Source organism: Chlamydomonas reinhardtii, chromosome 8, assembly GCF_000002595.2.
Source record: "Chlamydomonas reinhardtii strain CC-503 cw92 mt+ chromosome 8, whole genome shotgun sequence".
Lineage (NCBI taxonomy): Eukaryota > Viridiplantae > Chlorophyta > Chlorophyceae > Chlamydomonadales > Chlamydomonadaceae > Chlamydomonas > Chlamydomonas reinhardtii.
The window spans coordinates 4047396-4072623 of NC_057011.1; the positions used below are offsets into that span (position 1 = coordinate 4047396).

The following is a 25228-nucleotide window of genomic DNA, read 5'->3' on the forward strand; positions in this document are numbered from 1 at the left end:
CGACGGGGCGGCGGGACCTCAGTTAAAAGCCGCCAGGTGATTCCTGGTTCGTGTGTGCGTGAGCTTGCGGGGACGCGCGCGCGGGCGCTGGGCAGGTACGAGTTCCGGCAAAAAAGGCTGCTGCCCCGAATGTCTGGGCTCGTACACGCCTTGTCCCCACCACGCTCACGGTACGCCCCTGCCATCAACGTGTACCGTCTTAAGTACCATAGCTGCCACCACCGGGCACCGGCGCGTTTAAATTGCATGCATGCGCCAACACCGGCAGAACCGTCCTAAGTACCAGCGCTTATGTTCAAGATGTCCATGGACTCGCGAGGTCGCTTCTCGCTCCAGCCGAGTTTTCCCTGCCGCCTATTTTTCTACAATAGGGAATAGCAATTAGTAATACGTGGTAAAGGTCTCAACCAAAGAACGAAAAAAATTACAAAATTACACCCACATGCCCTGACGCGGTCCCCACGTGAACCCATTCCCTGAGACCGAACATGTACGACAATGCGCTGCACCGCATGAAAGCTCACACATGTTGTTTCCGAATTCTAGGACACTCAAGGCCGCAGCAGGGGACTGCAGCCGCCACGCCCTCACTTCGCCTTCACCACGCACACCTCCCTCAAACCCTGCGTCAATGCCGTCCGCGTGTTACCGTGTCATCATCCAAGCGTGTATGCAAGGCCCCAAACCAATACCAGCACCAGACCAGACCAGACCAAGAAAGGACGAAGGACAAGAGTTCGGAACACCGGTCACGCGAGGGGCGCACGTGGTGCAGCAGCACCCGCCGCCGCCCGCTCGCCTGCGCGCCCTGTTATCGCCTGTGTGTGTGTCGATGCGCGATTATTGTTTCCGAAAGTACGGCTGCCCCCTGCCTCCCCCAATGACGACACACACTGCCTGCATACTGAACACACGCAAGCACGCAAACCACTACGCGCATGCGCATCTACACCCGCGCCCACACACGCACCCACCTACCCACACATGCACCCACACCAGACACGGCTGCCCATGCTTGTCGCCCTTCCCGCACGCACTCATGCACGCACGCCGCTGCCATCGCCGCCTATTTCCAACTCCGTCCGCGCACGTGACACATGCCCACAACCACCCATTTGGCTCTCGACATCCAACAATCCACGCAAGCAAACAAGTCAAGCAATCAGAACACACAGCATCATCAGCATTAGCATTAGCATCATCAGCAGCAGCAGGCTACCTCTCTCTACTCGGAGGCGGCGATCTTCTTGCCGGCCGCAATGGCCTGCTGCCGCTTCACGGTGCCGTACAGAAACACGCCAGCCAGAGCCAGGGCCGTGCCTGCAGCGCGGGAGGGGAGGGGGTACATTTATGATGTGAAGGCGCAGACAGGGACGGTAGAACAGCCTGCGCGGGCGCAGGGGGGCAGGTGTGGGTGGCAGGCAGGCAGGCAGGCAGGCAGGCAGGCAGGCAGGCAGGCAGGCAGGCAGGCAGGCAGGCAGGCAGGCAGGCAGGCAGGCAGGCAGGCAGGCAGGCAGGCAGGCAGGCAGGCAGGCAGGCAGGCAGGCAGGCAGGCAGGCAGGCAGGCAGGCAGGCAGGTGGGGTGGGGTGGGGGGTGGGGCGAGTGCGGATTCACTCGGGGTGTCACGCCCGCAGCGCCGATACAACCAGTAGCTGTCGCGCCACCCCCCCACCCCACCCCCACCCCACCCTACACGCCCACGTACACGCCCACGCACAGCACAGCGTCCCAGTGCCAGGGCGCCGCCGGCAAGGCCCCGCCCTGCCGCGTTCGCTGCCTCAGTGACTCACCCAGCGCGTTCTGGAGTGACACGGGGTTGCGGAAGAACAGCACCGAGGCCGCGATGACCACAACCCGCTTCACGCAGTTGCCGATGCTGTGCGTCACCGGCGACACGCGCGATAGGATCATGTACGACACCTGTGCGCGCAAGTGTGGGGTGGGTGTGGGTTGGGGTTGGGGTGAGTGCCTGAAGGTTGGGGGAAAGCGGGAAAAGCGGAACGGAAAAGGCGAAACCCGTGCCACCGAAGTCCGGCTTTCCACATCACCAGCCCCCAGCCCAGCCCAAGCCTTGGGCGACAAGTGCATGGGGCTCTGACACTGTTGTGCACAACCCCCCCTTTACCCTACCCAAACCCCACCCAGGGTTGCTTTGCCTTGGTATTCACAACCCCACCCAACACCCCAACCCTCATACCCTCATCCCCTCTCAATATCCCCTCCCACCTCCCACCTCCTCCCTCCCACCTTACCCCCCTCCCCCCTTCCCCCTCACCTGCTGGTACAGGTGGAAGCACAGCCCCGCCATGGCCGCGTGCGCCAGCACCCCGTTGGGCGAGCGCACGCCCTGCGTGTGTGTATGCGTGCGTGTGTGTGTGTGTGCATTGGAGGGGAGTGCGCGCTTGCAAAACGGGGCGTGTGCATGCTGTGCGTGTGTGTGTTGCATATGCAGCTCTGTTGTGGGGAGGGTTTGCCGTTCATGGAAGAACGGGGGAGGTTACATGCCCGAGGCCAACGTAACAGGTCAAGGAATCGACGCCCAACCCGTGCGCCCAACCCCACAGAGGCACAACCGTCGACCGATTGTCCGACCGCCGCCTCCGCCCCCACCCCAGACCACGCCCCTTCTCCCATCATCCCCCCAAAACCCCTCCCCCACCGCTTCCCCGCCACCCACCACCAACCCCTTCCTGTGCTCCGCTCCTGTGCTCCGCTCCTGTCCTCCGCTCCTGTGCCCCGCTAGTTTGGTTTCATTTGGTTCACAGAACTCACAACCCACGCCCCTTCTCACCATTTCCGCCAGCCCCACGGGACTGAGCTTCCAGCCCTCAAACAGCAGCGTGGCGGGCAGCAGCAGCGCCGCCGACAGCAGCGTGATGACCGAGAACAGCGCCATGTTGTCCAGAGGCGCCTCAGCATTGCCGTCCTTGTCCTGTGGGTGGTGCGGGCCGGGTTTACAATCATGATTAGTTAAGGAGTTGGTAGACGGTAGACCATCTTGCGGAACATGAAGCGTTACCGACGATGTCGACCAGCTCCCGGGGGGAGGTCGGGAGAGGTGAGGGAGGCGTTAGGCGTGGTGAGGCGTGGTGTGGTGAGGGAGGGGTGGTGTGGTGGTGTGGTCGTGAGGGATGTGAGGCGTGGCCATGTGATGTGGATGTAATACGGAGGTGTGAAACAATCTGAAGGACAGACGGCCAGCAGTCAGCAAAACGAGCCTGCCCGCAACCTAAAATTCACGAGCAAGTTCTGCACAGGTACGTCTGGTGTCTGTGTCGCGTGCGCGCGCGCACACACACACACACACACACACACACACACACACACACACACACACACACACACACACACACACACACACACACACACACACACACACACACACACACACACACGCCTACCTTCTTCTTGAGCATCAGCTTCTTGGACAGCACGTTGCGGCTCTGGAAGGTGAGGTTGGAGCCCATGGCTGACAGGAAGCCAAACCAGTTGAAGGTGGCCTACAAAATAAGGAGGCGAGGGAGGTGGGGAGGCGGGAAGGAGGTGGGCAGGAGGTTGGGAGGAGGTGGTTAGCAGGGCGTAGGTGCCGCGTGCCGAAGCCCAATGAGTTAGGGAGAATTGCCGTGCTACGCGGAGGTATCGTACTGGGTTAGGTGAGAACAACTCCTCCCCCACCCAGGTTTGGGCCCTGGTGCTTGTGGCATTGAAACAAACTACGCCCCCCATCAAACACACCCGTCATCACCGCACACCCGTGTTTGCGTTTACCTTCCCATGTGCTTTTTTCCACACCCTGCCCTTCCTCCCTCCTTACCTTCCATGCCTCCGTCCCTCCCTCCCTCCCTCCCTCCCTGCCTCCCCCGTCCCCACCTCGGTCATGCTGGCCATGGCCACCCCCCCGATGATGGGTAGCAGGGTAGCCAGCACCAGCGGCGAGGGCTGGTCGCCCAGGAACAGCGCGGACAGGGCCACGGAGAAGATGGGCTCCATGGCCTGGTGGGGATGAGGGGGGAGGGTAGATGGGGGGATGAGGGGGTGACGTGTTCAGAGGGCACATGTGTGAGGGAGCGTCTGCAAACAACGGGTAGGGCAACACGGCCCGTGCGCGCTGTACCCGCCCTCCCATCCCCCACGCCCACAACCCCACCCCACCCCACCCGGAGCCGCACGCGGCCGCACACTGCCCAGCACCCCGTCGTCTCTCCCTCGACTGGTCCCCATGCCATCCACCCCTAGCTCTTAGCCCCTGCCTCACGCCCACTCTGCCTCTTTCGCCGCCTGGGCTTGTGTGTTGTCTCGTCTTTGTTATCCCTTCATTATCCGACTGCCGGCGCGCCTCAGCCCTTTCACTGTGCCCTGCCCTTTCGATTTTGCCTTCCCCCCTTCACACATGTCGCGCTCCTGGTCCGACGCTCCCTGCCTGGCGTCGGGGCTGCTTCCCTGGTCGCCAGGTACGTCGTGGGTTTTGCTTGTCGCGTCCGCGTGCCTGTCCTGTGCTGTTGTGCGCGCCACCGAGCCCGGGCGGCGACATTTATCGCCGGCGCCGCTCGCCCTGCTGCTCCACGACGCCTCGGCCCACATCCCACAAGTCTTATCGCTTGCAACTAACACCTCTGCCTGCGCTCCGCTCGTTTTCGTTGGTTTGGGTTTAGTTTGGGCTGGTATTTACAACCCACCCACCCCCCTTATTTATCGCTCACACCTTGATGGTGTGTGTGAAGGACACCGCCACGGCGCCCAGGCTCATGTTGGTGAGCAGGTTACCCAGGGTGTGCACCACGGCCAGCGGCAGCACGTTCTTGATCTGAGGCGGGGAGGGCGAGCAGGCAGACGCAATGTTGTATAAGGCATTCGAGGTCTGTCAAAGTAGTTTCAACATCACATCGCATCGCGTCACATCAGATAAGTTATTGACCTGAGAAAGTGACCACCACTGCACATCCCACACCCCACACCCCACCACACAAAGCACGCTCCTCCCACCTCCCCCGCACTCCATTCCCACCCACCCCACCCCCACAAACCCCACACACTCACGGTGCTCCATGTGATCTTGGGCGCCCGCTGCAGGCCGCTGCCCCACGCCACCAGCGTCACGCAGCTGCCCACCAGGAACTGCGCCTCCGTGATGGTGAGCGGGAAGGCAAACGCCTTGAGCAGCTGTGCAAGTGCAAGGAAACAGAAATAGAGGGTTGGTTAAAGCCTGCTGAGGTGGATTTTCCAGGTGGCCGGGGGCCCCGGTGGGCGTGTGTGAGAGGGGTTGGGAGGCTGGGCTTGTGAGTTGTGATGTGGGTCGGGCAAGTACCTGCTTGTTATAGATGTTGAAGGCGATGTTGGCTGCGTACCAGCCCGCGAACATGGAGCCCAGCACCAACGTCTGCATCATCTCCGTGTGGCTGCTGCCTGCGGGGCGGCGGGCAGGGGGCGGGGGGGGGGCAAGAAAGGGGAGGGCCTTCAAGCGGTGGCGTCAACACGCTGGAGGAGGTTGCGTGCGGGCAGAGTTGGCGGTTGGCAGTCCAGTGCTGTTGCCTTGTGGCCCAGCCCGGCGTGTGTGCCACAAGCAAGAGATAGTGTAAGCAGTGGAAGTAATTGAGAACAGCAGGCGCCTGGAGGCGGGGGGGGGGCTTCGCGGGCGGCCAGCAGAGAAGTCATCCGTTTTGAACGGGGCTCGAGCGTTACGCGCCGGGGAAAACCCTGGTGCGCGGCAACAGTTACTCGGAGTGCATGGTGTCCAACGACACTGCTGTGACACCATTTACGTCAATACGACGGCAACTTGAGCATGGAAGGCGACGGGCACACGGCGGATGGTTTGGACTTGGAATCGCCTTCAAAGCGCCGAGACATGTGCCGACTTCTCAGCCGCGCCCGACGGAACGGCATCTTACCGTCAGAGACATCTCCAGCAGAGGCTGCGACCGCCAGGCAGGTGAAGGGACGGCGAGAGCTGACGCCCGAAACTGCAGAGCGCAGTGGAAATGCGCTAGACTGACCGGAAGCGCGCGCGACGCGCTGGGAGCTGGTCGTAAAGACCAGCGGATGACAAAAGGCTACATCCCTGGCCGCAAGGCTTGGGACCACTCGGGTCTTGAGAAGAGAGGACATCACACCGTTCTTTCTTCTTGCAGGCGACTTAGTGGTCGTTAGAAATATGCGTGCAAGTATTCGCTTTCCTGACTTGATGTAAAAGAGAAAGCCCTACCTAAAAGGGCAACTGACGCGATTGGCCGCGATTGGGCACCCCTCTTCAAGTCAGCCTCTGTCTTATAGCAGAAGAAGGCAGTACAGACAGATTATCGACATCTTTCCAGTATCTTTGAACAAACTTACAAAGCGACACAGCAAACTCGGAAGACTAATCGTCAGTCGGCAGGAGAGCTTATTCCCCTCGCCCCCATCACCTTTCCCAAGCGGTGGTGGATATGATATTTGATGAGCAACGCCCAGAAGCAGCCCCGGCGCAGCGAGGCCCAGCTCCGGGTAGCTTCGGGAATGGCGGAGCCCCGCTTCGTTTGCCTCTGTCGTCCTGGCCTGGAGTCACTGCAGGCGAATGTGTACGCCGACTGGCAAAGCGGGTGCGGTCGACCTGGGAGAACGAAGGTGGGCAGCAATTTGCGGGCCCAACAGCGACGTCGACTGCCGTGAACTCCGCGGAATTGCGACAGCGGTGGGCCGTTCCTAGCCCTGCGCGCTCGTTTTGCGCCGGACTTCCGCCTCGAGCAGTCGGTGACGGGTCCACGACTCTCGTTGGCGCCCTAGCATTTCGGGCCAACTCCGCGCCCGCGGCTGAGCTGGAGGCATTGGCGCCAGCGACACCGCCGACCGGCTGCTCGCACAGCCTTAAATCAGAGATATCGCCGCCCAGCTCGCCGCCGCGGGTCCAGGACGCGGGGCTCGGTATCGGTGCCTTCGTTGCTGCAGCTAGGTCGGTCTCGGCTCCCGCCTCGCTTCTTCCGCCAGCGCAGACTCTGCGAGCCGCGGCTGCTGCGACTGTTATCAACAACAACAGCGGCTCTCAGGGCCTGCTTAGCGCGGTGCTGGGTCGGGCCAGCACGGGTCAAGCCTGCCGCTGCAGCAGCGGGACGGGCAACGTAAGCGGCAGCCCCGCCCTCGCCTCCGCGGCCGCTACAACGCCAACAGCAGCAGCAGCAACGGCGCCGGCACCGCCTCCCACGGCTTCGCCAGCGCCAGCCCCCGACCCACATCACCAGCTGGCGCCGGCAGGCGCGTGCGAGTCGGACAGCGAAGAGGCCGCACCCACGGCGACGGACGCGGTAGCGGCGCAGGCGGGGCAGCAGCAGGAGCGAAAGCCGACGGACGCGGGTGCCGCGGCGGCCGGTGCCGTGACGGCTGGTGCAGACGCAGGTGCCGCCGAGGCCTGCGGCTACTACAGCAGCGATAGCGGCGAGCCGAACTGTGGGCTGCTGGTGAGTGTGGTGGTGGGCGATTCGGACCCCCACACGGACTCCCACACGGACCCACACGCAGAGCGCGGCTGGCAGCAGGAGGAGGGGGCAGCACCAGCACCAGCAGCGTTACACGCACACGCACACGCCGGCGGCTTCGGGCTAGCTGAGGCAGGCAACCTGCAGCAGTGCGAGCAGCAGCAGCAGCAACAGCCGCTGTCGCACGAGCACGAGCATGAGCTGCCGCTGGTGCCGTGGGACATTCACATGGAGGAGGGAAGCCCGCAGCCGCTGACGCTGATGACAGCCGCTGCTTCGGAGGCAGCGGCCTCGGCTGCAGACGCCAAGCACCGTCACCACCCTCACCACCACCAACCCCACAGGCCGCTGCATCACCACATCCACGTCCAGCAACTGCATCACGTGCACCACCCACACCCACACGCATACCACCCCCTGCACCCGCACGCCCACCACCCGCACCACGAACACCCGCCGCAGCCGCAGCCGCAGCCGCATGGCGCGTGCAGCCACGGCGCCGCGCAGGCACCGCACGCCGCAGGCTCTTACACCTCCGCAACCGCAGCCACAGCAAGCACAGCAGCAGAAGCAGCAACGGCGGCGGCGATCAGTGCTGACGAGGCGGCAGCCGGGCGCGGTGGCTGCAGCTCCCCGCTGGCGCCCTACGACATCTCCCGCAACGCGCTGTGGCGCGCCAGCGCGGCGCCGCGCGGCCGCCCGCCGCTGCCGCACCGCCTGCGGCCGGGCCTGCGGCACGCGCCGCTGCTCTCCTACGGCTCGGCTGTCTCAGACGACTACCTGGAGCAGATAGCAGGCCAGGTGGCGGCTGGCGGCGGCGGCGGCGGCGGCGGCGGCGGCGGGAGCGGGGAGGAAGAGTGGGTGGCGGCGCCGCCTTGTGCGATGCGGTCGCAGTGCGGCAAGGCCGCGCCGTTCGGGCAGGCGCTGGACCTGCAACAGCCTCTGCAATTGGGGGCCGGGGCCGGGGCTGGGGCGTGCGGGCTGCCGCAGCAGCTGCAGGCCGGGCCGCTGGGCGGGCCGCCGTCAGGAATTGACAGCGGCAGCAGTAGCGGCACTGGTGGTGTGGGGTCGCCGACGCCGTCGCCGGCGACGTCGCTGCTGGATGCAGCGGCGCTCAGTTGGGGCGGCGCGGCCTGGGCGCGCAAGGCCAGTCCCTTCGCGCAGATGGCGGCGGAGGCGGCGTCAGCCGACGGCGTGCTCACGCCACTCGCGCGGCCCGGCAGCCCAGACCCAGTTGCTGTGGCGGCTGCTACAGCCGCTGCTGCGGCTGCAGCTGCGGCTACAGCCTGTGGCGAGGTGATGGACGATGATGAGCTGGATTCCTACTACCTGCACACGCTGTGCGGGGGGGTGGATCCGCTGGCGGCCTTCATGTCGCAGGAGCTGCCGCCCGACTGCTGTGGCGATGACAGCGGAGGGAGCGGCGGCGGCGACGGCGGCGAAGGCGCGAGTGGCGTCGTTGTAGACGCGGTGCTTGACACCGCGGCGGCGCAGGTGGAGGCGCAGGCAGAGGATGTGGAGGCGCAGGTGGAGGCGCAGGTGGAGGAGGAAGAGGCGTGCGACACTCCGCCGACGCCGCCTCCCTCGCCGCGGTCGCCGAGAGAGGCCGAGGCCGCGACTGACGTGACGCAGGAGCGCCAGCAGCAGTGGGAGCAGTGGGAGTGGCAGGAGGAGCGGCAGGAGGAGCGGCAGCGTGCGGCGGCGGCGGCGGCGGCGACGGCGCACGAGCACCAGGATCAGCACCAGCTGCCGCCGCCGACCGGCATGCAGCCGCACCCTGTTGCCGCACTGCTGTTGCGGGCGGACACACCCGCGTTGCCGCTGGCCTTCCCACTGCCGGAGCCGAGGCCGCTGCCCAAGCCGTCGCCACCCGAGTCGTCGTCATCGTTGCCGCCGCCGCCGCCGGCCTCGGTCGGGGTCTGCGGCCACGTGGCGGCGCCGCCCCACGCGGCAGAGGCGCCAGTGGTGCAGCTGGCGGTTGCGGCGTACGAGCCCGAGCAGGACGAGGAGTCGATGCTGTTTGAGCTGGACCTGGCCCCGGCGGTGGCAGCAACGGAGCCGGCAGCGACGGAGTCGGCGGCGGTCAAGGCTCAGGCCGTGGAGGAGCCGGCCGTGGAGCCGGCGGCTGGGATGTTGGGCACGGCAATGGTCCATGTCGGCAGCGGCCGTGCCGCCATGGGTGATGATGGCTGCGGCAGCGGCAGCCCCATGCAATGCGACTCGCCGCTGCCCTCACCGCTGCCGCCGGCCGCGGTTGGCGAAACGGCGGCCGGTGCGGCGGCCGTGGGCGGCGTGACAGCGACTGCGGAGGACAATGAGTTGCCGGCGGCGACCGCGCACGCGGCTGCTGCTACTGCTGCTACTTATGATGCTGATGCTTCTGCTGGTGCTGCTGAGCGCAGCTACAGCTCTGAGGAGCTTCCGTTTGGTCTGTCACCACTAAACTCGCCGCCAGGCACACCGGCTGGCCGCCGCACCGCCGCCACAGCAGCCCTGCCGCTGCACACGCACACGAGCCACCAGCACCACAGCCAGCACCACTCTGGGCATGTCGGACACGCGCCGCACCACCCGCCGCGCTGGCCGCAGCCGCACCCACACCACCCCCAGCACCCCCAGCACTACCAGCCTCAGGTCGGCTACCACGCCCACCTCCAGCACCACCCCAGCCAGGAGCAGCTGCAGGCGCAGGCGCAGGCGCAGGGGCAGCACTTGCTACAGCTACAGCAGCTGCAGCTGCAGCACACCACGGCGCAGCTGCCTTCGCACTGGCAGCACCTGCTGCAATGCCCCCACTACGACGAGGATGCCAGCCTCCCTGAAACGGTGGCCGCAACAGCAGCTACAGCCGCGGCAGGCGGCACGGCTGTAGCAGCGGCAGGCGGCACGGCTGTAGCAGAGGCAGGCGGCACGGCTGTAGCAGAGGCGCCCCCACCGGTGGTGGTGCTGTGCTCCTGCTGCGACTATCACGTCTCGGAGCTCCACCCCGCCTCCGAGCGCAGTTTGCGCCGGCAGATGGAGAGCGCCGGCCTGGAGCTGCCGCCGCCGCCGCCCGCCGCGCCCCACCACCACCACTACGACCAGCTACTGCGGCTGCGGGCGGGTGCATGCGCAGGCGAGTTGGACGGCGCTGCGGCGTCGCTGCTGGCACACGAGGGCGCGGAGCTGGCGCCGCCAGCGGGCGCTGTTGGGGCGGCTGCAGCAGACGTGACCGGCAAGTCGGCTGGTAGCGCAGCTGCTGCTGCTGCTGCTGCTATTGGCGAGTATTCGCCGCAGCAGCAGCAGCAGCAGCAGCAGCAGCTGGTGTTGTGTCTGGACCGCGTGGCGAGCTGCGCGCACTGCGGCGTGGCAGGCGAGGTGCGCGGGCTGTTGGGCCAGGTGGTGTGGAACAACTGCTTCTCTGAGGGGGAAGAGGAGGAGGAGGAGGAGGTGGAGCAGGAGGAGCAGGCGGCGGCACATGCGCTGATGGACGAAGGCGCCGGCATCTAAGAGAGCCGGAGTTGGGAGTCGCATGCGCGAATGTTGTGCTGCGTGCGTGTGCTCTGTTAAGCTTGGTTGCATGTATAATAGGGCATGAGAAGAAACTTAACACGTACTACTTGCCTTCCTTTGGGTGCAAGTGAATGTACATAGAGCAAAGCTGTGGATCGGCACATTACTTAGTCCCCGCACTTTCATCAACGTGCTCCTGCTGCTTCTTATCCTTCATTATGCCGTTTTAGAGTGCCATGCATCGTCAGTCCCTGGCCTGGGAGCTTGAGGAGACCAGCAGTAGGGCGGGCTTGCTGTGTCGGGGGCACGCTGTGCATGGGAACGGGTGCCGGAGTTACGCACGAATGTAGCGAGCGGTGCATAAGCCACGTGGCATGCGGCGGCATGTGGTAACGGTAGGTGAATTGGATGGTCTGGCTTGCGTGCAACAGGGCTAGCTATTGATGAATACATGGACGACGCAAGGCGATGCAAGGCATGCAGCATAAGCACGATACAAGCACTGGGCGGCGGAGTCACACGCGGGCGCTGACGGAATGGAGCGGCGGAGTGCGGGGCTGTATCTGTGGTGGAATCTACGCATGCTAGGTGGCTAGGTGCGCGGTGGGAATAAAAACAGGTGCAGTGTGCTTCCGCAAAGGGACCAAAATAAGGTAGCTGCTCTTTAGTACAGGAGCTGTATATGATAGGCGGTGTAATAACAGTAGCAGTTAAGGGGCAAAACGTACATACTGTGTGTCTGCTGCACATGCTGGTGGTTCGATCGGCAGCGTGTGCCAATTTGGCTTACACTGAACAGGTGCAAACGATGTCATAAATGATGCGATTGTGTGTCGTGTGGGTATCGTGTGCAGGTCTTAATGGAGGGGGACCCAAGTAAAAGTGCATTACAGAGGTGTGTTGCGTGTTAAGACGCAAACGTTAGTGTAGCATAAACGGCGTGTGCCGGAACACGTGCTTTGAAAGTCCTTTGGATGTAGTAAACCCGTAATTCTTTGTCATTCGAGTTTGTTGGCAAATCGCCGAAAGAATGTTCGTGTGGGGGTGGATTGCTCATGTGACGTGAAGGTGACACGGGGCCTGCGCTTACGAAGAGTCGCAGACGCGGACTGTGAGGGGATGGCGGCCGTGTGGCCGTCCAGCAGATCACTGTGTCAGTGTGTGGGACTGGGGACTGGGGAGCAAGGCGCGGGAGCAAGGTGACTTGGATGCTTCATCGTGCGGGTACACACGCATGCGCACAGGGTGCGGCGGGGAGGACGGGCAGGTTGCGTCCGAGCAGCAAGTGGAGTTTCGGTCAGTCTTCCGTGCGAGGTGTGGGAGGTTTGCGTGCGAGGCACGTGCGTGGAATTTATGGGGGGGAAGTGTGTGTGTGTGTGTGTGTGTGTGTGTGTGTGTGTGTGTGTGTGTGTGTGTGTGTGTGTGTGTGTGTGTGTGTGTGTGTGTGTGTGTGTGTGTGTGTGTGTGTGTGTGTGTGTGTGTGTGTGTGTGGGTGATATGAGGCGGCCGATGTGGCCAAGGCATTGTGGCTGCTGCATTGCAATGCGAGGCGAGTGGTTGGCTAGTCGCAGTGGGGTTGCCGTGTGGAAGGTTTGTCGAGCTTGATGGACATCCATTCGGCCTGCTGCAGTTCGATGCGGGTTGACAACTAACGCAGATTGAGGTCAGCAATGCAGTAGCAGCGTGCAAAGGCACGTGCGGCGAGGTTGGTCTGTGGTGAAGCTGTAATACACTGTTGTCCCGTCAGGCTCCTCCATGAAAATGCATTGACTTGGGGGGGGGGGCAGGAACAAATGCAACAACAGTACAGTATTGCACAGCCCAGAGCATGCGGAGAGCCCGCCGGTCCATGCACTCATGCCTCCAGCCCCGCTCCCAGCTCCGTTCCCAGCGACACAACCCTGTCGGAGGCTCAGCGACTCCTCCATCAGAATGGCCACCACATAGCGAGGTGCTCTAACCGTGTTGCATGTGACCGCTCTGAGCCAATTCCGGGACTAGGGCGAACCGTGTGCGGCCAAGGGCGGGGTGCAAGGGTGCCAATGCGGGCCGCCGTGTTTTGCTAGCAAGCTGATGATGCATTCCGGACTATTGTTTGTGACACTTGCATATATATGTACGCACTATACGAACACAATTACTCCCAGCCGGACGAGTCGAGCGTTCTGTGTCAGCTTTGTAACGCATTTGCCGCTCGCATTCACGCATTCTGTGCGATCCATGGCTGCCTAATACCTACTAGATAGTAACTTGACGATAAAATGAAGGGCGCTCGCCCGGGCCTGACCGTCCCGGACTGGGAATCCCCCGCCACGCTCGGCATCAACAAGCGTGCAAGCCATGCGCCGCTCCGCTCCTTCCGTGACATCAAGTCCGCGGTCTCCATATTCCGACCCGGAGTGGTCGGCACCTGCCCCACGCAGTTGCAGCCTAGCGAGCAGCTGCGCTCGCAGCGCGCCGCTGCGACCCAGTCGCTAGCGGCCCGAGGCGTCGCGCCCCTGCCCGGCACCGGCATTCGGACCCTGTCAGGCTGCGAGTGGAGCTTCCAGCTGTTTCGGAATCCCGGGGAGGTGCCCGAGGATTTCGTGCAGCCGGGATTTGCCGCAGAAGGCTGGCACAAGGTGGGGATGTGGGGCAGGGGCGGGCTGCAAGGCTCGTGTGTTTCGTGGCGTGTCAGCTGCTGCGCGTGCCAGTGGAAGGACAGGGACGTTGGTGCATCACAGCTCCAGTCCCCTCAACTTGTGGCGCTACATGCCATACTGCAACCTACTAGCTCACGTCAGCAGCCCAACAGAAAGGCTTCCCGAACACCAGCTTTTGTCCCCTGGCCCCCGGACCGCCCCCACCCCACCTCCAGATCGCGGTGCCGCTGAACTGGGAGTGTGCGGGTTTCGGCACGCCCATCTACACCAACTTCACCTACCCCATCCCGCTTGACCCGCCCTTCGTGCCGGCGCTGGACAACCCCACCGGCTGCTACCGCCACACCTTTGTGCTGACGCCGGAGGAGCTGCCGCCAGGGTACAGGTGTGTGCGCGTTTGGGTGTTGCGTGTGCGGGTGTGTGCCCGTTTGGGTGTTACGTGTGCTGGTTTGGTTAACTTGGGTTGGGTGCTGCGAGGCTTGGCAGGCGACGATTCCCCTCTCTCTCTACCTCTGTTTCGTTGCGTGTTCCCTGAACACACGCACACGTGTTTCCTGCCCTTGCGCTCCCTTATGTACAACCACACACACACATCCTCCCCACCGCCCCACCACCCCGCCGCCCCAACCACCCCACCCAACCCACCACCCAACCCACCACCCAACCCACCACCCCAGGGCGTTCCTGCAGTTTGAGGGCGGCGACAGCTGCTTTTACGTGTGGCTGGACGGTCAGCTGGTGGGCATGGCCAAGGACAGCCGCACCACCGCCGAGTTCGACGTCACACGGCTGCTGGCGGGGCGGGCGCCGGGGCAGGCGCACACACTGGCGGTGCAGGTGAATGTGTGTGTGTGTGTGTGTGTGTGTTGTGTGTGTGTGTGTGTGTGTGTGTGTGTGTGTGTGTGTGTGTGTTTGTTGAGGGGGTGGGGCGGGGTGGAGGTGGGGTGGGACGGGGGATGGGCTTGAGTGGGCTGGTGGCTGCATGGGCATGCTTGGACTTGGGTGCGCTTGACCAGCATCCTGAGCCCCCCCTTCTACTCCAGTCATCCCAGTGCCATACCCCCTCCTACCCTCCAACCCACCCCCTCCTTACCCCACATACATCCCCACCTGTCCCTCTCACCCCTGTCCCCGCACGCACCCCTGTCCCCCGCACCCCTGTCCCCCGCCGCCGCCTTTCCCCCCAGGTGCTGCGCTGGAGCGACGCCACCTACCTGGAGGACCAGGACATGTGGCGCCTGGCCGGACTGCACCGCCCCGTGCACCTGCTCGCAAAGCCACCCACACACATCACAGACTTCACAGTGCGAACGCCGCTGGCCTTCGACCTGCCGGGCGCAGCCGCAGCCGCAGCCGCAGCCGCAGCCGCAGCCGCAGCCGCAGCCGCAGCCGCAGAGCCTGCGGCGGCGGGGGGTGCGGAGGGCGGCGCTGGCGCGCCGGTGCTGCGCTCGGCTGGTCTGGAGGTGGAGGTGTTTGTGGCGGGGCCCAGCGAGGAGGAGCTGGCCGGTAGGCGGGTGTGTGGGGATGGGTCTGAGGGCTGGGGCACGGGGGTTGGGATCTGGGGTTTGGGGCATGGCTGCCACAGGGGAGGGGGCGGGTTTGATCCGGGCGTGGCGTGCGAATGGGCGTGGGGATCGCGAATGCAGCGTGGCGCGCGTTGTCCACTCTCCTCCATGCGATCGCACAACGCCGCATTCCCAATCCGCCCCGCCCCACCGCCCGTCCTTGCCACTGCCACTGCCACTGCCACTGCCACTGCCACTGCCACTGCCACTGCCACTGCCACTGCCACTGCCACTGCCACTGCCACTGCCACTGCCACTGCCACTGCCACTGCCACTGCCACTGCCACTGCCACTCCCCCCGCCTTCACTTCTCAAATGATCATTAATGTACCCCCCCCCCCTGTGTCCCGCAGCCTGCAGTGTGGTGCTGCACCTGCTGCACTCGCACGACGGGTCGAGCGCCGCGCCGCCGCCGCCGCCGCAGCGCCTGACCGCCGGGCCGCGCCGCTGGTACGCGGTGGACACGGCGGGGCAGCGTGACCGCGCGGCAGCGGGCGTGGGCGGCGTGGCGCGGTTCAGTTTGGATGCGGTGGCATTGCTGGCGGGTGCCGGCAGCGGCGGTGGTGCGGGAGATGGGGGAGGAGGACGGGAAGGAGGGGTGGGAGGTGGGAGGGTGGCGGAGCCAGACCCGCTGGCGCATGACTGCAGTAACAGCAGCGGCGGCAGTAGCTGCGGCAGTGGCAGTGGTGGCATGGGGTTGCGGCTGTGGAGCGCGGAGGACCCGCACTTGTATGTGTTGGTGCTGGAGCTGCGGCGGGACGCCGGCGGCAGTAGCAGCAGCAGCAGCAACAACAGCAGCAGCGGCAACACGACGACAGCAGCAGCAGCACCCGCAGCAGCAGCACCCGCAGTAGCAGCAGCAGCGGTAGCCGAGGCGGAGGTGTTGGAGTATGAGTCTTGCCAGCTGGGTTTCAGGCACACGGAGTCGCGCGGCGCGGTGCTGCGGCACAACGGGCGGCCGGTGATGCTGCGCGGCGTGAACCGACACGAGTGGGACCACAGGTGGGGGCGTGTGTATCGGTGTGCGTGTGTGTGGGCGTGGGCGTGGGCGTGGGCGTGGGCGGGAGTGGGCGTGTTTAAATGTTTGTGTTTGTTGTTTGGGTGCCTGGTGTACCGTACCCAACACACATGCACCTTGTGTTCACTGCGGTAGTTTGAAGCTCTCCCTTCTCATTACCGTATCTCTGGTGCCGAAGATCAAGAGCTAGCCGCCGCCTGCCTGTATCCCCAATAAAGAATACAATCCCAAAAACCCCGCAGGCGCGGCAAGGCCCTGAGTGAGGAGCACATGGTGCGCGACATCCTGCTCATGAAGCAGCACAGCTTCAACGCCGTGCGCTGCGCGCACTACCCCAACCACGTGCGATGGTGGGTGTGAGGGTGTGGGGGTGTGCGGGTGTGGGTGTGCGGGTGTGGGTGTGGTGTGGGGTTAGGGGTGTGGATGTGGGTGTTGGTGTGGGTGGGAAGTCTGGCCGGAGGAGCGTTGATGCCGCCTCGCGCTGCATGTGGTCCCGGGGACCGGCAGGCAGGCAGGCAGGTAGGTCCTGGCGGTGCCGAGCCAGTGGTCGTGTGCTGCTCCCCGGGGGACGCCTGTGTGCGCCGCGCGCACCCTCGGCCGGCGCACCCCTCCCAAAGTATTATCGCTTGCAACTAACACCTCTGCCTGTGCTCCGCTCGTCTTCTTTGGTTTTGGTCTAGTTTGGGCTGGTATTTACAACGCCCCCTCCACTGTCTGCTGGTCGGCAGCGACAAGCCAATGCGCTCCCTTGCTTTGCCCACTTCCATGCACACCCACTTCCGTGCGCTTCGTTTTTCTTGTGCTCTTTAACTCAGGTACGAGCTGTGTGCGCACTACGGCCTGTACCTCATAGACGAGGTGAACTTGGAGACACACGGCTTTGACCCCATGTTCACGGTGAGCGGGTTGGGTGGCACAGTTGAGTGGGTGACTGGGAGTAATCGTGAGTCGTGTTTGTGTGTGTCAGAGAGCACGAGGGATTGTGGTTATGTGTACTTGTGCTTGTGGGTAAGTGTGGTTGCAAGAAAGTGTGTGTGCTGGGAGCGACTCCTTACATGGCATGCGTGCCACCGAGCTCCAAATCCTCATTCTTTTTAACGCCCCCAGGTGGAAAAGCCTTTTTTGGGTAAGCTCTATTCAACATTCTCCCGTTTTGTCACGCCCACCTTCCATCTCTCCCCACGTGCCGGATCCTGCCCCCTACATCTTCACTTCTTGTAAATCAATCATGGGTGTAACGATACGGTATGTTGCCCCCCCCCCCACACACAGGACAACATGTCCAACCCCGCCAACTCCCCCGCCTGGGCCGCCGCCATTCTGGACCGGGCTGTCAACATGTACGGCAGGTGAGTGGGCGTGACGTGTAGGTGGTGTGCAGGAGGTGGTGGGGAGGAGCGGGTGGATGGTGGGGAGGAGCAGGTGGGGAGGAGTGTGAGCGGGTAGGTGGGGAGGAGTGTGAGCGGGTAGGTGGTGGGGAGCGAGGCTGCTCCTGGGGGCCTGGCAGCTAGCTAGCTCGTGTGGCGAACAAAATGACCGCGCACGAAGCAGCATTCACGAGCAGATTGCAGGGGCCATGCGCCCATTTCACATCCATCTGCCTTTGTCTCTGACTCTCTTTTCCTTTTCTTTTTCCTTTTCTTTTCCTCGCTGCTCGGCAGGGACAAGAACGCGCCCGCTGTGATCATGTGGTCGCTGGGCAACGAGGCGGGCTACGGCCCCGCGCACCTGGCCATGGCGGGATACCTGCGAGCCAAGTGAGCACTGGCGTGTGTTGCCTTCTGGCATTACGCCTTTAGCTAATCTTTATCCAGTTATATGTGCGACGAGCACTCTTGCCAGCAAGCAACATAGTAACGAGGGGAGCGAGGTGGGCAGGGGCTAACCCTAGGTGTGCAACCCCCACGGGTTACGGTATGGGTTGGTGGGGTGGCGTGGAGCAGGGAAGCCCCGGGCGTGGGGCATATGTGTGGCTGGGTCTGGCAAGTCGTTCCTTGCACTGGGTAGCGAGTTGGGTTGGGACCCGGGGACCCCGGGGCCGGCGGCAGCGCACATGCGGGAGTGCGAAGAGAAGAGGGCAGCTGCAGGAAGGGGGGGCACAGGGCGGGCGGGCGGGCGGGCGGGCGCTTGGCCAGACATCTGATACTGCACTCTGATGACACACACACACACACACACACACACACACACACACACACACACACACACACACACACACACACACACACACACACATACACACACACATACACACACATACACACGCGTGTATGGAGGAATTGTTCCGTTTGTTTTTTGTTTAACACACACACACATACAAACACACACGCCCGTGTCCACGCCTGCCGGCTGCAGGGACGGCTCCCGGCCCATCCACTACGAGGGCGGGGGCTCGCGCACCGCCGCCACCGACGTCGTCCCGCCCATGTACGCCCGACCCCACCAGCTGCAGGCAGGGAGCGCGTGTGCGTGTGTGGCTATGTGCGTGTGTGTGCGTGCGCGCGTGTGTGCGCGCGTGTGTGTATATGTGTGTCACGTGTTTCGCGTGTGCGTGTGCGTTTGTTGCGTATGCATGGGAGCGCACTAGGGGCAGATTCCCGTCGGGGCCACCCCCGTCCCATAGGCCCCTGAGGGCGGCCACGGCTGTGGTCCCGGCGGCAGTCTGTCCCCAGGCAGCCGTCCTCTTGGACAGCGTTTTGGAGCCGTAGCGACCAAGGCGCAGGCTATCAGCATGGGTTTGGCTGAGCTTGGCTTAGGCCTTGGCGGAGGCGCCCGTACGCAGGCTCGGATATGACTGTGATGTTGTGTGATGATGGGCCCAGACGAATGGGCGCAAGATGCATACAGGGGCCGCCGATAATCCCACACATCAAACCCTCCTCCCGCACACGCCACCCGCTCCCCAACACACACGGCCCCCCATGCGGTACACACACCGCAGGCTCTGACCGCGCTGGTGGACGCGGGAGAGGAGTCGCGGCCGATCATGCTGTGCGAGTACGCCCACTCCATGGGCAACAGGTGTGTGTGTGTGTGTGGGGGGGGGGGGGGGGGTGCGTGTATGTGTGTCTTTGTGTGTGTGCGATGGGACAGGGTTTAGGCAGGTCGGCGAGGTCCCGTAGGATGCAGCTGACGCCCATACCGCAAGCAGACGGCAAACAATTTGCAGCGGCAGAGCAGAAGTGCATGGCTGGTCGAACGCCGGAGTTACTGTACCGACAAGTTGCTGGCTGGCTGGAAGTTTGCTGATGCGCATTCCTCACGCTCCGGGCGCCCGGCCAGGCGATAGCACCACACAGACACACCGCAACGCCACACTCGCGATGCAGAGCCGCAGCGCGCCTGCATATGTGTGTGTGTGTGTGTGTGTGTGTGTGTGTGTGTGTGTGTGTGTGTGTGTGTGCGCGTGTGCGCGTGTGTGTGTGTGTATGTGTGTGTGTGTGTGTGTGTGTGTGTGTGTGTGCGTGTGTGTATGTCTTGTGTGTGTATGTCTTGTGTGCGCGCGCTTGCCGCGTGCGGCGACGCACAGACCCCCGCGCACTGGTTTTGTACGTGTACGGGACGTCCTGGCGCCCGCACCCCACGCCAACACCCGCCCCCGCCCTCGCCGCCACGCGCCGCCATGCAGCACCGGCAACCTGTCCGAGTACTGGGCGGCTCTGGAGGCGCACCCCTCGCTGGCCGGCGGCTTCATCTGGGACTGGGCCGACCAGTGCCTAGTGGGCCGGGCCCGACTGGGCGACGGACGGCAGGTGCGTCACGCGAGCGACATTCTTAATGTGCTTTTGTGTTGCTGTCATATCGATCCTTTGTATTTGTGTATGCAATTATCAAATTGAATTTTAAATGCTGGATCGTTGTGGGCTGCTAGGGTTTAGTGCCGCAGCCTGTGCTAAACTGGTCGAGTGCAGAGGGTTTTTTAGGGCGAATCCTAGGCGGCTTGCGCGGGTGTGCAACGTCGGGTAAGGACTGTGCAGGATTGCAGGTTCCATGAGGGACTGCTAGGGCGGTTTAGTGCCGCACCCGAGCAGCGCCAGAGCCTTGACTAAACGGTCGGACTGGGAGGTTTTGTTATAGTATAGTATTCATGGTACGGGGGTTTTACATTGACTACGGCACGGTTTGGGCAATTTGTACCGTTTACGGCCACGGTTTTGAGGGCTGTCCAATGAATGATGAGGCAGAGTTAGTCGGGGGTGCATTGAGGGCTGGGAAAGTATTCGTGGGCGAGGGCCACAGCGGCATGGCAGGGCGCGGCGGTGTGTGTGTGTGGGGGGGGGAGGGCGGGCGACACCCCTACCGACCCACCCCTCGGGTGCTCCAAACCTTACTCTCCCAGTCTTCACACCCCAAACAGTCATTTCTTGCCCCATCTCCTTCCCTCCCCCATCCCATCTACCCTCACACCATCTCCCGCTCTCCCTTGCACCCCTGCCTGCGCAGGTCGAGTACTGGGCGTACGGTGGCGACTTCGGGGACGCACCCAACGACGGCCAGTTCTGCGCAAACGGGCTTGTGTTCCCGGATCGATCGCCACACCCAGCACTGTTCGAGGTACGGCAGGTGAAGGGGTGGGGCGCCGTAGTGCTGTCAGTGACACGTGACACGTCGGGCTGGTGGGAGGTAGGGACGTGTGCGAGGTAGGGCGGCGCGTCAGGCTAGGTAGGGCGGCTCCGTCTGGCACGGCCACGGTCGCAGCGGCCAACTGCTTTTAGATCTGACGTCCGTGTAAGGGAGGCAGTGTGATACTTTATTCGCCCCAGCCGCCCCGCGCACTCCGCTCCACCCTCACCACTGGACACCCTCACACCCACATTCACACATACCCCCTGCCGCCCACGCACACCGCCCTCAGGCCAAGGCAGTCATGGCGCCATTGGCCTTCGCGTGGGCACCCGCCCACACCAGCCCAACCGACGCCGCCCGCAATGACGCCGGCGCCGCCAACCGCCAACCGCTCAAGCTGCTCATCCAGAGCAAGTACGACATGTGCCGTACGCGTCACCTGGCGCTGCAGGCGCGGCTGCTCGTCAACGGCCGACCTGTGCCGTGCGCCGCCCTCGGCGCCGCGCCCACCGTACCGATCGTGTCAACCGCCGCCGCCGCCAACGGCCAACCGACACCGTTGTATGACGGCGGCTGGTACGATCTGACCGTTAGTCAGCCGCTGGATGTGGCGCCGCGGTCCCGGGCCGAGCTAGACCTGCCGCTGACGCCGGCGGGGCTGGCGGCGGCAGTGATGGCGGCGGCGGCGGCTGACGTGCCTTTCATGGCCGTACATTTGGACGTGCACGTGGAGGTCCGAGCTGTACTGCGGCGCCGTACGGTGTGGGCGGAGGCGGGTCACGTGGCGGCGCACACACAGCTGGAGCTGCCGCCGCAGGTGTGCGTGCGCATGGGATACGGGGGCGTGTGCATTGTGCGCCGCCGCCACCCGTTGCTACCGTGATTTGCGTCGAGCCCTCCGTCCCCTCCCCCTGGCCGCTCTTTTGGTAACGACTTGGTATGCAGTCTTCAGTGCATCCTGTACCGTGTTTCCAACCATCTTTGCAACCCCTCATGCCACTGCCCCCATGCAGCTGGACCGCGCGGCACTGCTGCGCGAGGTGGCCTCAGCCGCCGGGACCGCGCCAGGCGCCTCGTGCCAGGCGGCTGCGGCTGCGGCAGCTGCGGCTGGCGGGCTACGTGTGGCGCGGGTGAGTGTCAGGCGTACGGTATGTTGTCGGCAAGCATATGGTAATGGCCGGCGACTTGGATGGTGACTTTCGGCTGCAGCTGGATCAGCCGTGCTTCTTTCTGCGAGTCAGTATTGTCCGTGTGGCTCCACGTGCGCGCAGGACCCGTCCACGGGCACGATGACAATCACACGTGCCGCCGGGGAGCCGTCCAGCACCGCCACCGATGCGACTGCCGGTGCCCGGCTAAGCCTGCTTGTCATTGGCGGCGGCAGCGGCTGCATAGAGCAGTTCGAGGTGCTCCCCGCTAGTAGCAGCAGCAACGTTGGCAGTAGCAGTAGCACCGGCAGCAGTGGCAGTAGCGGCGGTACCGGCAGTAGCGGCGGCGCCGTGCCGCTGCTGGCGGCGCCCCTGGAGCCGTGTTTCTTCCGCGCCGCAACCGACAACGACCGCGGCGGCAGCGGCGGCAGTAGCTACGCTGGCCGCTGGGTGGCGGCGGGGCTGGACCGGTTGCGGGTGGCGGGTGAGCGGGGCGGCGTCGGCGTGTGGCTCTCGTGTACAGTGTGGATAACGGCGTGTCTTATTGTGGCTCACAGATCGGCAGATGTTACGTGGCGCATGACTTCTGACCATTTTTCTAATCACCCTTGTGTGTGTGTGGGCTGTGCTCACAGGCCCAGTGGAGCTGGCTGTTGTTGAGACCGGTGATGGTGGCAGCGGCGGCGGCAGCGGTGGTGCGCCCTCGCGTGTGCGCGTAAAGGCGTCGTGGGTGCTGCGCCCTACGCCCAAGGAGGACTGCGGCGCAGGGGGCGTGCAGGTGCGCGGATGGAGCATACCAGCTCGCGAGCCAGCGAGGGCCCTTACTGAGGGTGGCTTGCAGCTTGCTGCTGTGACACAGGGCTGTGCAAAACTTCCTCGGCACCCCACTGCTTGTGCTTCCGCAAATGTAGCAACATTACAGTCCTGCAACTTGCTGAGGCAGCAAACCCATACCCGGTAACCCGGTGCTTGCTGCCGCCGCCGCGCTGGACAGGAGGGCGTGGGCATTGGCGAGATGGGCGGCGCGCACTGGTTCGCCACAACAACACCCGCCGCGGCCGCCGCGGCCAGCAGCAGCCCGGACGCCGCCACCACCGGAGCAGACCCAGCCGCGCCGCCGGCGCCCGCCGGCCCGGAGGGCCAGATCCGGATCACGGCGCAGTACGATATCGAATCCAACGGCTGGATCCAGATTTCTTGGATCATGGACACCACCGGCGCGCTGCCGGCCCGGCTGCCGCCGGGCCTGACGCCGTCGCTCCCGCGCGTGGGTGTGCGGCTGGCGGCGCCGCCGGGTCTGCGGCAGGCGGTGTGGCTGGGACGCGGACCACACGAGTGCTACGCCGACCGGAAGGCGGGCGCGCACGTGGGACTGTACGGCGCCGCCACCGCCGCCATGCGCGTGCCGTACGTTTTCCCGCAGGAGAGCGGCGGCCGCGCTGATGTGCGCTGGCTGGCGGTGCTGCCAGAGCCGGCGGTGGCGGTGGCGGCAGCGGCAGCGGGTGCTGGCGCAGGTGGCGCCGTTGGTCTCGCCGCTTATGCGGCAGCAGGGCCGGCGGCGGCGGCGGGCACAGGGGCGGCGGCGCCGGGAGCGCTGCTGCACGTGTCCGTGTCGGACCACTCAATGGAGGCCGTACACGCAGCCCGCCACGAGTACGAACTCAGTGGCGGGCGTGGGCCGTCCGGCACCTGCTACGGTCCAACCGCCGCCGCCAGTGACGACGGAGACAGCGGCGGCGCCGCCGCCGCCGTGGCGGCGCCGCCGCACCCTGCTGACGTGGACGCCGCCAGCCGCCGGCTGACGCACGTGCACATCGACCACGTGCATATGGGCGTTGGCGGCGACGACAGCTGGAGCCCCACCGTACACCTGCCGTACCTCGTACCGCCGGCAGTATACGAATGGGTCATGGCGCTGGCGCCCACCAGTGGGCCGGAGGCGGCGGCGGCGGCGTACTGCGGCGCGAGCGGCGGTGGCGGTGTACGGCCCTAACGGCCGGGTTTTGAGGGTGTGGCGGCGTGGCAGTCGCGCTAGCTGGGGCGTTGGGTGCGGCGAATGAGTCATATGCAAAGGCAGTTCAGGATTGCCACGCCCCAGCGCCGGCACGTGACTCGGGGGCACTCGGCTGTGCGGTGCCTGCAGTGCCGTATGTGGAGGTTGTGGTGAAGTTGCGGTTGGGCGATTGGGCTCCCGCGTCTTACGCGCGGGTGACGCCAGAGGCGTTCGGCCCGCGGAGCGTTCCATGCGGTACGCACATTACTAGGTCTGTGCCCCATGCTGCTCCCTAGCTAACCTAGCGGTGTGGGGCTGTTGCCGAGGTCCAAGTGACTTGACTGCAACATGGCTCGACGCAATGACGCAACAGCAAAGTCGTCGGTCCTGTGCCTCTGGGGGCTCGCAATTAGGCCGGGGCAACCAGGGCAACCTAGGCTCGCTCGAGCTCAGCAGCGCGCGCCGGGCGCCATATCACGTCGCAACAACTAACAAAGTATGACCCCCTGGCGCAGTTCAGGGTTAGGGCGTGGCAGGATGTATGAGAGAGTGGCATGGAGTAGCGGCTGTGCTGGGTGTCAGGGATGTCAGTCAAGCAGGGCGGGCGCCGGGCGGTGCAGCTGCCGGCCTGCCCGTACTGCTGTTGCCGGCCCAGAGCTCTGTAACAGCTTTCACCTGTGCAGCCTTCCTCCAAATAATCACGCTCGGTCGCCACGCACGCACGCACGCGTACACACGCACGCACGCGTACGCACACACACACACACACACACACACAGTACGAGCACCGCGTTTACCGAGACGCAGCACGAGGACGTGCCGACGGCAGCGGCAGCCTCACTTGACAGCATCCAGGGCACTCTGACGCGTCTGTGACAGACAGTGCGCTGGGAGCGGCGCCAACTGAAGCATCGATGCTACCAGGCAACCTCACATGCCAGCAGCATGGCGCGAGCTACCCTGTTACAGCAACGCTGAGGCGCGGTCCGCTGCTCACGCCACGGCAGCCAACTTCTGGGGCTGTGCGGTGCCCAAAGTAGAGGTAGCGCAAATCAGCGCGCTGCGATGGCCCAAGGAGGCGCGGTGGCAGCGGCAGCTACAGCAGCGAACACTGGGGCTGCGGCGGCGGAAGCAGAGGAGGCGGATCCTGACCCTGATGAGCTCCCGCCTACGCAGCTGCTGACGCCGCCGCCGCCAGGTGTCCATCCCGTCCAGTTATCGTGCGCTCGCGCAGTTGGGGACTTCCGGTCGCGTTTGTTGCAGTTCACACAGCTGGGCGTGCCCCGCCAGGGCTGGGAGGTCGTGGATGCCTCTCTGGCACGCACCCCATCCCAGCGGTGCGCATCAGCAAACTTGGA

The 25228-nt window shown here is 64.4% G+C and overlaps 3 protein-coding genes across 3 annotated transcripts; 2 read left to right on the forward strand and 1 right to left on the reverse strand.

Annotated features, from left to right (window-relative positions):
* Positions 1–10: 10 nt before the first annotated feature.
* Positions 11–6170, reverse strand: CHLRE_08g379350v5 (uncharacterized protein). The gene is made up of 10 exons (XM_001694191.2): positions 5890–6170; positions 5307–5404; positions 5039–5161; positions 4704–4805; positions 3872–3994; positions 3403–3501; positions 2793–2933; positions 2277–2348; positions 1792–1921; positions 11–1320 (listed from the first exon to the last, which is right to left on the reverse strand). Exons 1-10 carry the CDS (start codon positions 6104–6106, stop codon positions 1226–1228), a joined length of 1200 nt encoding a protein of 399 aa, XP_001694243.1. The 5' UTR covers positions 6107–6170; the 3' UTR covers positions 11–1225.
* Positions 6171–6290: 120 nt separating this feature from the next.
* CHLRE_08g379400v5 (uncharacterized protein) lies at positions 6291–12678 on the forward strand. The gene has a single exon (XM_043065234.1). The coding sequence runs from the start codon at positions 6424–6426 to the stop codon at positions 10933–10935; it is 4512 nt and encodes a 1503-aa protein (XP_042922235.1). The 5' UTR covers positions 6291–6423; the 3' UTR covers positions 10936–12678.
* A 392-nt stretch (positions 12679–13070) lies between these two features.
* Positions 13071–24547, forward strand: CHLRE_08g379450v5 (uncharacterized protein). Its single transcript, XM_043065235.1, has 18 exons — positions 13071–13559; positions 13796–13965; positions 14258–14417; positions 14768–15086; positions 15499–16147; positions 16406–16513; positions 16979–17060; positions 17436–17512; positions 17825–17920; positions 18519–18615; positions 19105–19184; positions 19792–19915; positions 20607–20717; positions 21019–21546; positions 21743–21859; positions 22001–22361; positions 22513–22655; positions 22872–24547. Exons 1-18 carry the CDS (start codon positions 13200–13202, stop codon positions 23868–23870), a joined length of 4581 nt encoding a protein of 1526 aa, XP_042922236.1. The 5' UTR covers positions 13071–13199; the 3' UTR covers positions 23871–24547.
* Positions 24548–25228: the final 681 nt, after the last annotated feature.

Bases quoted from the DNA above. Each gene is read 5' to 3' on its own strand.
- CHLRE_08g379350v5 (XM_001694191.2), bottom strand. From the start codon at position 6,106: ATGTCCTCTCTTCTCAAGACCCGAGTGGTCCCAAGCCTTGCGGCCAGG. The intron at 5,162-5,306 runs GTACTTGCCCGA...GCACTTGCACAG, and splicing joins TCAACATCTATAACAAGCAG to CTGCTCAAGGCGTTTGCCTT. The intron at 3,995-4,703 runs GTGTGAGCGATA...CATCCCCACCAG, and splicing joins CCTTCACACACACCATCAAG to GCCATGGAGCCCATCTTCTC.
- CHLRE_08g379400v5 (XM_043065234.1), top strand. From the start codon at position 6,424: ATGATATTTGATGAGCAACGCCCAGAAGCAGCCCCGGCGCAGCGAGGC.
- CHLRE_08g379450v5 (XM_043065235.1), top strand. From the start codon at position 13,200: ATGAAGGGCGCTCGCCCGGGCCTGACCGTCCCGGACTGGGAATCCCCC. The intron at 19,185-19,791 runs GTGTGTGTGTGT...GCCGCCATGCAG, and splicing joins GCCCACTCCATGGGCAACAG to CACCGGCAACCTGTCCGAGT. The intron at 21,860-22,000 runs GTGAGTGTCAGG...ACGTGCGCGCAG, and splicing joins GCGGGCTACGTGTGGCGCGG to GACCCGTCCACGGGCACGAT.